The 12,317-nt window shown below is 40.6% G+C and overlaps 2 protein-coding genes across 6 annotated transcripts; one reads left to right on the forward strand and one right to left on the reverse strand.

Moving 5' to 3' along the window:
- Window positions 1–237: 237 nt before the first annotated feature.
- On the forward strand, window positions 238–4,624 carry LOC133862676 (probable protein phosphatase 2C 80). 4 transcript variants are annotated; one of them, XM_062298522.1, is made up of 6 exons: window positions 244–391; window positions 820–878; window positions 981–1,581; window positions 2,164–2,488; window positions 3,324–3,473; window positions 4,061–4,624. In XM_062298522.1, the coding sequence occupies exons 3-6, from the start codon at window positions 989–991 to the stop codon at window positions 4,355–4,357; spliced, it is 1,365 nt and encodes a 454-aa protein (XP_062154506.1). In that variant the 5' UTR covers window positions 244–391; window positions 820–878; window positions 981–988; the 3' UTR covers window positions 4,358–4,624. The 4 variants fall into 4 exon arrangements, with proteins under 4 accessions (XP_062154505.1, XP_062154506.1, XP_062154503.1 ...); XM_062298521.1 differs by lacking the exon at window positions 820–878 and having other exon boundaries at window positions 238–391; window positions 934–1,581; XM_062298519.1 differs by having other exon boundaries at window positions 820–1,581.
- A 115-nt stretch (window positions 4,625–4,739) lies between these two features.
- Window positions 4,740–10,506, reverse strand: LOC133862675 (vicilin-like seed storage protein At2g18540). 2 transcript variants are annotated; one of them, XM_062298518.1, is made up of 6 exons: window positions 9,110–10,506; window positions 8,589–8,818; window positions 7,835–8,013; window positions 7,642–7,722; window positions 6,781–7,080; window positions 4,740–6,678 (listed from the first exon to the last, which is right to left on the reverse strand). In XM_062298518.1, the coding sequence occupies exons 1-6, from the start codon at window positions 9,175–9,177 to the stop codon at window positions 5,374–5,376; spliced, it is 2,163 nt and encodes a 720-aa protein (XP_062154502.1). In that variant the 5' UTR covers window positions 9,178–10,506; the 3' UTR covers window positions 4,740–5,373. The 2 variants fall into 2 exon arrangements, with proteins under 2 accessions (XP_062154502.1, XP_062154501.1); XM_062298517.1 differs by lacking the exon at window positions 9,110–10,506 and having other exon boundaries at window positions 8,589–9,075.
- Window positions 10,507–12,317: the final 1,811 nt, after the last annotated feature.

Raw genomic sequence — 12,317 nt, forward strand, 5'->3', positions numbered from 1 at the left:
CGACTATTCGAGTGATGCCATGATGACAATGGCCGTGCCCAAAATATACGAAGCGCAAGACGCAAGTTGACAAAGGCTGCGGAATCTAGGCCCAAAATGTAGACGAAGCCCAATATCCTATGAATCTTTAGTATTCTATTCCAAACCCAAACTAAAAACAAAATAGGCTTTTAAGGTTTGTGGCTCTTGTCTTGGGTCAAGTCCAAGCTCTTTTAGGAAAGGGCCACATGAAAATATACAAAAAAAGAAAAGAAAGCTATATTTAGGTTGCTGTGGAGCTTACGCAGAAGAGGAAGAGAGCGGAAGCTCCGAGGATCGAATCGGAGCTTCGCTTCCTTCAGAGGTATCTCACAGGAAGGGCGCAAGCATCATCGTACTCCGTTAGGAACAGGTGCGGCTTCTTTAATGTTCTCGGCTATTTTGCATTCGTTGCTTGTTCCAAACTCCAACCTCGTTTTTATTCTGAATTGTTAAGGAAATTATTAGAAAGAGTTAGGAATGGATTCTTTGTTTGTATGGAAATATACTTCCAATATAAATATTGTAGAATTTTTTTTTTTTTTTTTTTTTTTTCTGAGTTTAATTTATGTTCCGAGAAGGAAAATCAATTTTCTACTAGATTTTCTCAAAGCCCGTGGATTTCTTTTTTGGGTCAAATAATGTGATGGAATTAGTCATCTTAGTTACTGCTTGTTATTTATGCACATGTTGTTGGAGCTACCAGTGGGAATTTCAACTACCTCTGCCTTTGTGTGTGTTTCTGCATCTGTTTAGCAGTTCACACGTTGTAATATATCCCAATTTGTCTTCTCGTATTAGGTTCAAAGTTGTACATTTCACTTGAGAAGGCTTAGCGGGAATCAATCATAGGTTAATAGGTGGGTATAGATGTATTGGGAGTAATGACATTTTATGTTCTATATGATATCCAAGGTTGGATCTCCAAGAGAGTAATTGATTCAAGGGCGTTCGATATACAGCGGCTAAGATGCCATCTGGCATTCTCTCGAAGCTGAACACTACTATCTATTCTGGTTTCCCACGAGCAGCAGTTCAGCAACGAGTTGTGTGGCGTTCGATAAATTTGCTCATTGGGCCAGGGAATTTGTTGTTTGGGAATTCAGTGCTGTCGCGGTCCTTGCCATATTCAACTTCTTTGACATCAAACGCTTCAGGGTTTTCTCTTGGCTGTGAGAGTAAGAGAAAATCTATGGCCGCTTCTACTTCCAAAGCGTTATTGGGAGATGTTTATGTCGATGACTTAATCACGAGTTGTGGAAATGCGTTGGACTTGACAAAACCTACTGGAGTTTTTTACAATGATAGAAGTCGTAACAGATGCTGGAAAGCTGGTTTGAGTTTGAGAAGGCAAAAACAGCCCAACAGTCATCTTATCTGTGGATATTTTAGTTTTGATGGATTGCGGCGGAGTTGTAATCCCAATTCACTTGATAAATCATGGCTGAAGAATTTCCATACTTCATCTTTTGTCTGCCATGCTACTGGTGCTGCTCCCGATGTTTCATTTAACAGCAATTCTCATGATGAACAGCTTACAGATTCCACCATTTTGTCTGGCCAGTATGTGCTCTAATATTCTTCTTCTTCTTTATTTCTTTTTTTTTTTTTTTTTTCCTGGTTATTTTAATTAACTAATCTTAGAATCTCCATTGTGTCATTCATGGGCTTAGTACTTCCTGGGTAGTTTAGTTGATTTGTTGATGCTGCAATTTGAGGCTGTCCTTTATAGTATGCACTCAAGTATTTTTCAATAAAAGATAGAATTAGTAGATCTGGAACAAACTATGCTTATAATTTATAAAATGGATATTATCATTTGAACTGTTTGTAGTTTGGACTCTCTCTCTCTCCCGCCCTCCCCTGCAAACAAAATTACTTGGTAAGTGTTTGCAAATTATCAAATGGGCTTAGCAGCATGAGAGAGGAGGGTTTCTGTAGTGTCCCTAAGGGGTAGCTCAATCGGCTTGGGATCACGCCTCATGAAGTGGATGTCACTAGTTCGAATCTCTCATTCCCCTTGGAACAAAAAATTACTTGAAAAAAAAAATGCAGGGTTTCTGTAGTACTAGAACAAAGTTTGCTTATGAATTTGGGTTCATTGTTTCTCACTATTTATACTTATATATCTTGTTTGGTGTCCAGAACTATTTTGGGTGAAAGAACCCTGAAGCTAATTTCAGGATCATGTTACCTGCCACATCCTGAAAAGGAAGAGACAGGTGGAGAGGATGCTCATTTTATTTGCGTAGATGAACAGGCAATTGGTGTTGCGGATGGTGTAGGTGGCTGGGCAGATGTTGGTGTTGATTCAGGACAATTTTCCCGCGAACTCATGTCTTATACAGTGACTGCAATTCAAGAGGAGCCCAAGGGCTCCATTGACCCAGCCAGGGTGTTGGAGAAGGCCCACTCAAGCACAAAGGCTAAGGGTTCCTCAACAGCCTGCATCATTGCTCTCACAGAAAAGGTTTGCTGTCTTTCATTTTCACAAGCCCCTTATACCTGTCCCTTTTATTAAATTTTGGTAGCTATGGAACTTGGACTCTTTTGCATTAAACAGTGATGTTAGGGGTAATTTGCTTTAGATGATAGAAAAGAAAAACTCCCTCTGGCCTTTGTCTGATATTAGGGATGTCTATTTGTTTTCAACTTGTCCACACCCATACACGCACATAATTTTCTCTCTTAACTCATGGTGAACCTTATCTTGATTTCTACAAGAACACATTTATGAACTTCACAAGGTGACTTTAGCATGTTTGGCAAAGCAGAAGCTCTTCTTTCATATTGCTGCTCTCTCTGGATTAGCAGATTTGATGCCTGATTTTCTGGAGGGTTAGTCCTGTTTGTGTCTTCAGCAAAATGAAATTTCAAAAAGTGGCAGCTCTTTCTCTTGGGTGTAGTGGAATTTTTATCTTTATCTACAGTGATTAATTTTTGTAATTTCTACACCTGGGATAATTGCACACTTTCAACTACCCTTTGTTTTCTTTCTGTAAATTGCAAGCCTCTTAAGGCAAAAAGATTGCTGATTTGCAACTTTTAACTGTACAAAATCACTGTAAATGAATTCAGCATACTGGAGAATCGAACTTAGGCTGAAGACTTGCAGGCATTATAAAACCTGTGTGGTATAGATAATGGAGGTTTCTGGTCGCAGAAAGTTTTAGCACACTCTGGTCCTTCATGTTTGATTATTTTTATGCCCACTTTGAATAATTTGCCGTCTGGAGATTAAAAAGATGAGAAACATTGCTATCTGGTGTTATTACATGGTGTCATCTGTTTGCTTGTGTCATCAGGGATTACATGCTATTAATCTAGGAGACAGCGGATTCATAGTGGTTAGAGATGGATGCACTGTCTTCCAATCTCCAGTGCAGCAGCACGGCTTCAATTTTACATATCAGCTGGAGAGTGGCAGTGGGGGTGATCTACCTAGCTCTGGTCAGGTCAGTAAACGCTTTGATGCCTTGCAATCATGTATAATGTGTAGAATATTAGAATCATATAGCTTTCTCCTTATATGGAAAAAGAGTTCTGGCTTTACGACTGTCTTGTATGAGGGTAGGATGTGAACATTTTTTTTTTGTTAGTCAGTGGTATGTTGTAATGAATTTGTATGATGCTATACTTATATATATATATAGAATGGCAACACAAACAATGGAACATGTTTTTGATGTACCTCCCTCGTAAGGCTGCTGCACATGGTCATTGTGGAATATATGCAGTGCCTCTTTCTCACACTCACAGGTTTTAAAATCTAGAAAAGGTTAAGGAAATAAATTGGCTCATGGGGTTTGAAATTCTGCTTACTTTTAGACTTCCACGATTCTGGAACCCTTGAGAGCTAAGATATTGTTAAATCAACTTAGACTTTACATTAATGAGAAATTGTTCTTTTCTTGAGCAAGATTAGCAAAGAGTGTCTTTAATATTTTCCCTCAATCATATTCATCAATTAAATCAGTAGCTTAATTAGGAGAAGCTATTATCAAGCATCACAGACTTGAGCATCTTTTGGGATCGTATCCAGGTTTTTACAATTCCCGTGACCGCTGGAGATGTCGTTATTGCTGGAACGGATGGATTATTTGACAACTTGTATAATAACGAGGTGACAGCTGTTGTTGTTCATGCGGTTAGAGCTGGCTTGGAACCTCAAGTAACTGCTCAAAAGATAGCGGCTTTGGCACGCCAGCGAGCACAGGATAGGAATCGGCAGACTCCATTTTCTACGGCTGCTCAAGATGCTGGCTTCCGCTATTATGGGGGCAAGCTTGATGACATCACAGTTGTTGTGTCATATATAGCTAGTCCTGCCGGTTTGTGAGTTTCTCATCTCCGTTTCAGCTACACCTACTTTGCTTGTATAGTTACATATGTTCAGTTATGGTGGCAAACCTGGCGGTTGGGGCTGATAAGCCCATATTTTGGTCATGAAACATCGTGGGAGTTGTATTTGTTATTGGTCATCTCCCCTTTCAATTCTTGTTTTTAGTATGAGATGCTCAGAGTGTTGTACACATAACCTTTACACCCTTGAAGGTCAAACCTGAGTATTAAGGAGAGGCAATGCTTCTTTCTTTTTTCCTTCTTAGTTACTACATGTGAGCTATTTGTATGAATCTGTTATGAATTTTGAACTTGGTAAGTTTGAACTGATTAACAAAAAGTCTGGGCAGGTACTTGTCAATTTTTTAAACGAGATCACCATTCAAAGTTAGTGTTTAATACAAGATACAAACATGCCATAGCTCAATTGGTACGAGTTCAAAAGCCAATTTTGCTGATCCAAATACACTAACGCTGTAGAGTAGAAAAACCAGGTATGCTTGTGATTGCAGCTTTCTTCCTGTGTACTGATGCTGCCACTGAATGAGGTATTCTTTGCAAAAAGTAAAGCTGGATTTAAGAAGCACAAGACGATGAAGACTTAGATGCGAGCTGTCACCGTTTTCAAATAAATAAGGTGAGAAAACCTCAAGATCAAAAGGCATTACTTGTAGCTGCATTCCTCCCCATAAGTTTGAATGTATCTGTTCCATCGTCTTCTCGTGGTTAATTCTTGGCGTTCTTCTACTTGTTTTGCTTTTGTATGGCTCAACTTTTAGTTTCTACCCAAAAGGGCATCTGCCTCTGCCTATCACAAGATTTATTTTCAATCAACAATACAGGATTTCGTACCCATTTACTAAGAGGAGTGAGGCAGAAGTTAATTCGCCTTTCAACCATTAGTCATAAACATGGATCACAAAGCTTATTATACCAAAAAACCGTCAAAAGACAAACATGGAATACACCGCAAGACTATTTTATTCACATGCGCATTATCTAAATTGATAAAAACTAGCCAATCCAATTGGGGAGCTGGGCCTTAAATCCTCCCATCTTCAGAGCTCTGCTACCCTCTTCACTACTGCCTTCCTCCTCTTGTTCTTCCCTCCTATCTTTCTCATCTTGTTCCTCTCTCCAGTCCTCTTCAGATCGTCTTCCAGCAGGTTCTTCTTCCTCCTCCTGTCTCCTCCTCCTCCTTTCTTCTTCTTGTCTCTGGCCCTCTTCTTCCTCCCACTCTGCCTCTTCCCGTCTCCTTTCCGCTTCCTCTTCTTGCCTCTCTTCTTCCTCTCGTTGTCTCTCCTGCCTTTGACTCCTTTCTTCTTCCTCTCGTTGTCTCTCCCTCCTTTCCCTCTCTTCTTCCCATTTCTCTTCCTCTTCTTGTTCCCTCTCTTCTTCTCGTCTCTGTTTCTCTTCCTCTTCTCGTCTCTTTCCTTTTTCTTTCCTCCTGGCTTCTTCTTGCTCCCTTTCTGCTTCCTCTTCTCTGGCTTCTTCTTCCTCCCTCCTCTCCTCTTTCTCTCTCCTTCTAGATTCCTCTTCTTCTCTCCCGGCTTCTTCTTCTTCTTCCTCCCTCTCTGCTTCCTCCTCTCTCTTTCTGGCTTCTTCTTCCTCCCTCCTCTCCTCCTCCTCTTCTTCTTCTCTCCTCCTGGCTTCTTCTTCTTCTTCCTCCCTCCTCTCTTCCTCTTCTTCTCTCCTCCTGGCTTCCTCTTCCTCCCTCTCCTCTTCCTCTCTCTTTCTGGCCTCCTCTTCTCTCTCTTTCTCTTCCTCTCTCTCCTCTTCTTCTCTCCTCCTGGCTTCTTCTTCTGCTTTCCTCCTGGCTTCCTCTTCCTCTCTCTTTCTGGCCGCCTCCTCTTCTCTCTCTTTCTCTTCCTCTTCCTCCCTTTCTTTCTCAATTTCTTCCTCCATAATCCTCCTTTCTTCCTCAGCACAAGAAGTACACTCTAGCATGATTGAATCAGCTTGCGAAGTCAAAAGCTGATCAATCGTAGTAGTGTTAGTGACATTGAAGGACACAGCCAAGACTTCCTTGTCCAAAGTTTGAAGAACTGAGCTCTTTCCTGCCAGAAATTGAGGATGGTTTCTCCACCTTGTTGTGCTGAATCCCATGAAAACAAACGAGTCATTGTTGAAAGACATCTGAGCCATGGGATGGAACCTAGCCACAGTAAAAACATCTCCTTCCTTGACCATAAACCTCATATTTTTGCACTCTGATTCCTTTGCACTGCTAGAACAAACCACCCGAACCATCCCTTGCCCTTGCAACACTATTGCTATCTCCGTTGCCATTGGATTCCAATGGGGCCCCATCATCGAGCCCTTCCATAAAAAGCAAAAAAAAAAAAAAAAAATTAACAGGTGTTAAGAGTGTTTACTTTCCAATATACCAAGAAAGCAACGTGCTGGACACAATTCACTAACCTTTGTCAAATTCACCATGAAAAGACCCATATTGGAACCCTTCAACAAATGAAAATTTCTCTTGGTCACTGTTAGGCTCCGCCCATTACAATTCTCGAAATCTGGGTCTGCATCAAGAATGTTAAAGGCTCTTGTTTTCTTCTTCTTGTTGTTGAATGCCATGCTGCCTTTGCCTCCCAGGAAGAGTTTCAGGAACCGAGCCTCCAATTCCCAGAAGGTTGTTTCCTTTGTTGGCACCACATGCACTATGGCTGGTGCCTTGGTTCCTTCTGTTATTGCTTCAATCAGATCCTCAGGAACCTTGAGAAATTAAAATTGCATTACTTTATAATCTCACAGTATTCAATAAGGGAAAGCAAAGCGTAGATATCAATCTGTAAAATCTCATATTCCCGTTTCTAGAATATAAATAATAAAGTGTTTCAGAGGGTCCAAGTTCCATATCGCCTAGTACTATCATAGAAGGATACAGTAATACTACTGTCAAACCTTGGACTACGTAGTGGCAGGCTTAAATGCTTGCAGCCATATTGCGGTCCCATATGTATTTTGACGTGAAACCCAAAATAAAATTAACAAAAAATTAAAGTTGAGAGAACTTTTACTCATTTAATTAAATGGATGCAATTAATGTTGATGATGTATATTAATAATTTTGTCACAACTCGTAAACCGATACGAAATTAATAAGTTAGAGTTGAGTAATATGACATGTTTAATTAAATAAGTGAAGTTAAGATTAACCTATATAGTTTGTTTCAACACGACTCCGTTCACCTTTCCTAACACAAGGGTTTATTGCTATGGATTGGTGACCGTTAACAAGTGAGAAAGTCATCACAAGATACGCAAAGGTTGTACCTTAAAAGCTGCTTGAAGGACTTTCTTATCAAAGCCTCGGACCAGGTTGTTAATGCTCGAGTATGCTCCAATTGATGGCTCCTGCATTGGTTTTAGTAACGTCTAAATAGCAAAACAAGCAAATTCACCAGAGATGAATGAAAAGAAAAGGAGAAATTAAGGAGAAAAAAACAAGAAAATAGGAAGCTCATACATATGGCGACTCCTCTGTATTAGCAAAGATTGCATATATCCTAAGCTTCTGCCGCTCCGGCTCTAAGCTGCTCTGTACATAGAAGATAGAGCCTGCCCGAAGCCTGTAGATATCTCCTCGACGTACATTCACCCTCCTCATCTCATCCTGATCTTCAGCCCAACTCAACCTCCCACTTCCTGCACCCACAAAAAAATTATAATGCATGTATATATTCGAATGGAAAAGCAAATCCAGATGCTAGCTTAGGCATTAGCACGTGCATTATAATAATTTATATGGTATATAATATTCTTTTAGGAGATCAGCAAATTGTCAGTAGTATATTATTCAATCACACTTATCCTATAAATCTATTTCAAAAACCCAAAAACTTAAGTTAATAGGACATATATATTTATCCATATCCTTATGTGGAATCAGACAATTTATATGTGAACTATATTACGAAATAAAGAATAAACAGTAGAGCTATCTCCAACAATTTGGAGAAAGCAATTCATTGTCTGAGACTTGTTTGAACAAGTGGATCCTTTCACATTTGATGGGAAGATTACTAGCAATTCGTGGACTATTTTATGAAATGAAGAACAAATTATTAAAGATCTCTACCCGAATCGTCGTTATGTATCCTTGTGTGTAGCCAGACAATCCATGAACTATTTTATGAAATGACTTCATTATGATAAAATTAAGCTCTCGAGAGAAGTGGTCATCTAAGATAATATTATATAACTCAGAGAACTCATAGCACCTGTGTTGACATAAAAGACCATGTCTGCATGGAGGAGTACTGGAAGGAAGAGGGAGTTGGGCTCCATCGTAAGGAAGTGGAGGTGGTAGAGCCCTCCAATTCCATCACTAATTTTAGTGGCTGAGACCTCTCCGTACTCTGTCACAACGAGGGATCTCCTTTCATCTTTCTTCACTAGAGGACCCACGCCCGAGACATCCTCATGATCAAAACCTTTTGCATGCAAAAAGCTAAAGAGAAAAAGAGAGAGGAAGAAGAGTAAGAGGCATGAAAATGGTGAAGTAAAATCTTTGTCCCGCATTGTTTGGTTGAAGATCGAGAGGGCAATGCTGAGCTTAAGTTTCGTGGGCTCCTAGCCTTACTCTAAGGGGTCTATATAGAAGAAGAAGATGAGGAGCAAAAGAGTTACGTGTCTCTCTTTGTAGACACGTGCATGTGCATGGTATTGGATCATCTCATGTTGACACATATGGAAACCATGCACAAAGCAACAACTCAGCAAATGATGACACGCAACTCACATATGGAAAGCACGACATGCAGCACTTATATGGGAACAAAAGCAAACATCCAGCCATGCAGTACACATATGGAAATCAAAGCAAGACTTGCGCAGCACACATGGAAATCAGATCATCACAGTCAACACCTAAATCAGCAAAGCATGATATCAGCAATCAAGCATAAAATCTGGAACCAATTAACTGTGTACACAATAGTTATATTCATTCCTTATTGATTACAGTTTCTACATGTATATAAACCCCTCATCATGTAATGAAAATTCAAGCAATTAAATTATTCAAAATCCTGAGTTGCTTTCCATTATACATGGAACGCGTGGCAGGTGATTGGGTCTGAGTCTTTTGCGCAAAACTCCAACTAGTGAGATTCTTCAGATCAGGATGCAGGGGGTCTAATGGTAACTTTGCTTGATTCATTGTCTGTTGTATGGTTAACCAGCCAGTGAGATTCTTCGGATCGATCGGGATGCATAAGCCGAACCGATCCCACCCACACCGACGAAAGGAGCGCATCCATTGTTTACAGGATGGTCGAGGCCGTGTGCAAGTTGGCGGGTCCTGGAGAGGACGCAATCGAGCTGGGGGTGCTATATTAGAACTACAGAGTAACGGCTAGTAGCCATTAAAAGAATTGAAGACTCAGCTACAAGAATTATTGGACAAAGGGTTTATTCGCCCTAGCGTATCACCGTGGGGAGCACCCGTTTTTTTTGTGAAGAAGAAGGACGGGACGATGCAAATGTGTATTGATTATCGAGAGCTCAACAAGATTACCATTAAGAACAAATATCCGCTACCACGCATTGACGATTTGTTTGATCAGTTACAAGGTGCTGAAATATTTTCAAAAATTAACCTTCGTTCGGGGTATCATTAGCTGAAGATAGAGAAGGAAGATGTGCCAAAGACAGCGTTCCACACACGCTACGGCCACTACGAGTTTTTAGTAATGCCGTTCGGGTTAGCAAACGCACCAGCAGCCTTCATGGACATGATGAATCAAGTCTTCAAAAAATATTTGGATCAGTTCGTGGTAGTATTTATTGATGATATTTTAATCTATTCCAAGAGCCCAGAAGAACATGAAGACCATTTGAGAGTTGTTCTGCAAAAGCTTAGAGAGGAGCGACTCTATGCAAAATTTTCCAAGTGCGAATTTTGGCTCGAAAGAATTTCTTTCCTCGGACACGTAATCTCTAAAGAAGGCATCACGGTAGATCCTAAGAAAGCGTATAAGGTTAATTGGGAGAGACCTACCAATGTCCATGAAATCAGAAGCTTTCTTGGTTTGGCAGGTTATTATCAGTATTTTGTGGAAGGATTTTCAAAACTATCAGGCCCGCTAACTGCTCTAATGAAGAAGAATGCTTGTTTTGAATGGACCGAAGAATGCGAACGTAGTTTTCAAGAGCTAAAGCGAAGATTGGTGACTGCTCCAATTCTGACACTTCTCTCAAGATTCGGTGGATTTGTTATTTATAACGATGCTTCTAGAAGGGGACTCGGCTACGTCCTTATGCAAAACGGTAAAGTAGTAGCTTACGCTTCTCGACAACTCAAGAACCACGAGTTGAACTATCCCACTCATGACTTGGAGCTTGCTGCTATAGTTTTCGCATTGAAGATTTGGAGGCACTACCTCTATGGAGAAAAATGTGAAATTTATACCGATCACAAAAGTCTCAAGTATTTATTCACACAGAAAGAATTAAATTTGAGACAAAGGCGATGGCTAGAATTAATAAAGGACTACGACTGCGTAATCAACTATCACCCTAGGAAGGCCAACGTAGTCGCAGATGCATTGAGCAAGAAGTCTAGAGGAGGAGCAGCATGTCTAAAGACCTTGCCACGTGAATTACAAGATGATCTTCAAAGATTCGAATTAGAAGTCGTTCAAGGTGAAGTACTTGCGTTAATGGCAAAGTTGGAGATTCGACCTCTTCTCCTAAAAATAATTCGCTTAGCGCAAGAACAAGATGACGAAACTACCCGCCTCAAGGAGAAAATCAACAAGGGATTGGGTTTTTATATGACGACAAATGGGCTGCTCAGATACCAAAATAGAATTTGTGTCCCGAACGATGAGGAGATAAAGAAACTGATCTTAGAAGAGGCACACTTCTCACCATATTCAGTGCATCCTGGAGGAACGAAGATGTATTGGGGTCTTAAGGGTTATTTCTGGTAGAACGGAATGAAACGAGACGTTGTTGAATTTGTAGAACGATGCTCGACGTGTAATGACCCAAGGAAAAGCGCTAGCCACATCTGCGCTATCACCCGAAAATGACTAGTCAATTTGAAGCTTCCTTAGAATCCATTATAAAGCCCAGTTTCACCTAGTAACTATGCAATGTGGGACTTAGCACCCATCAGTATCTTTATAAACTACTCACTCTGTGAACTATTCATCTCTTCCCAATATGGGACCGGCGTGTTACAAACTCTCCCCCTTAAACCCCTGACGTCCTCGTCAGGGCCATTTCATGCAATGCTCCAGTACCACATGACCTGGCGTTACTAGGTGGCTCTGATACCATTTGTAATGACCCAAGGAAAAACGCTAGCCACATCTGCGCTATCACCCGAAAATGACTAGTCAATTTGAAGCTTCCTTAGAATCCATTATAAAGCCCAGATTCACCTAGTAACTAGGCAATGCGGGACTTAGCACCCATGAGTATCTTTATAAACTACTCATTTTGTGAACTATTCATCTCTTCCCAATATGGGACCGAAGTGTTACACGACGTGTCAACAAGTTAAAGCGGAACATCAGAGGCTTGCAAGACTGTTGCAACCTTTGGAGATACTAGTATGGAAATGGGAGGCAATAGCTATGGACTTTCTGGTGGGATTACCACGAACTCAGGCTGGGCACGATGCAATATGGGTGATCGTGGATAGATTAACTAAAGCCGCTCATTTTATACCAATAAGGGTAAAATATTCTCTGGAAAAACTGACAGAACTTTATATATAGAACATAGTCAGACTGCACGGAGTACCCGAATCGATAGTGTCAGACAGAGATCCTCGTTTCACGTCAAGATTCTGGAAGAGTTTACAAGAAGCAATGGGTACCAAATTGCGATTTAGTACCGCCTACCATCCTCAGACTGACGGACAGTCAGAGAGGACCATTCAAACACTAGAAGACATGTTACGAGCTTGCTTATTGGATTTCAGTGGTAGTTGGGCG

This window comes from Alnus glutinosa, chromosome 3, assembly GCF_958979055.1.
Source record: "Alnus glutinosa chromosome 3, dhAlnGlut1.1, whole genome shotgun sequence".
NCBI classification, from domain to species: Eukaryota; Viridiplantae; Streptophyta; class Magnoliopsida; order Fagales; family Betulaceae; genus Alnus; species Alnus glutinosa.

What these genes read in the sequence shown, in the direction of transcription:
- LOC133862675 (XM_062298517.1), bottom strand. Translation starts at nt 8,889, where the DNA reads ATGCGGGACAAAGATTTTACTTCACCATTTTCATGCCTCTTACTCTTC. An exon ending in ATACAGAGGAGTCGCCATAT is followed by an intron (nt 7,723 to 7,834) that starts GTATGAGCTTCC and finishes AAACCAATGCAG; the next exon opens with GAGCCATCAATTGGAGCATA. An exon ending in TCCTTCAAGCAGCTTTTAAG is followed by an intron (nt 7,081 to 7,641) that starts GTACAACCTTTG and finishes TAATTTCTCAAG; the next exon opens with GTTCCTGAGGATCTGATTGA.
- LOC133862676 (XM_062298521.1), top strand. Translation starts at nt 989, where the DNA reads ATGCCATCTGGCATTCTCTCGAAGCTGAACACTACTATCTATTCTGGT. An exon ending in TCCACCATTTTGTCTGGCCA is followed by an intron (nt 1,582 to 2,163) that starts GTATGTGCTCTA and finishes TTTGGTGTCCAG; the next exon opens with AACTATTTTGGGTGAAAGAA. An exon ending in ATCTACCTAGCTCTGGTCAG is followed by an intron (nt 3,474 to 4,060) that starts GTCAGTAAACGC and finishes GATCGTATCCAG; the next exon opens with GTTTTTACAATTCCCGTGAC.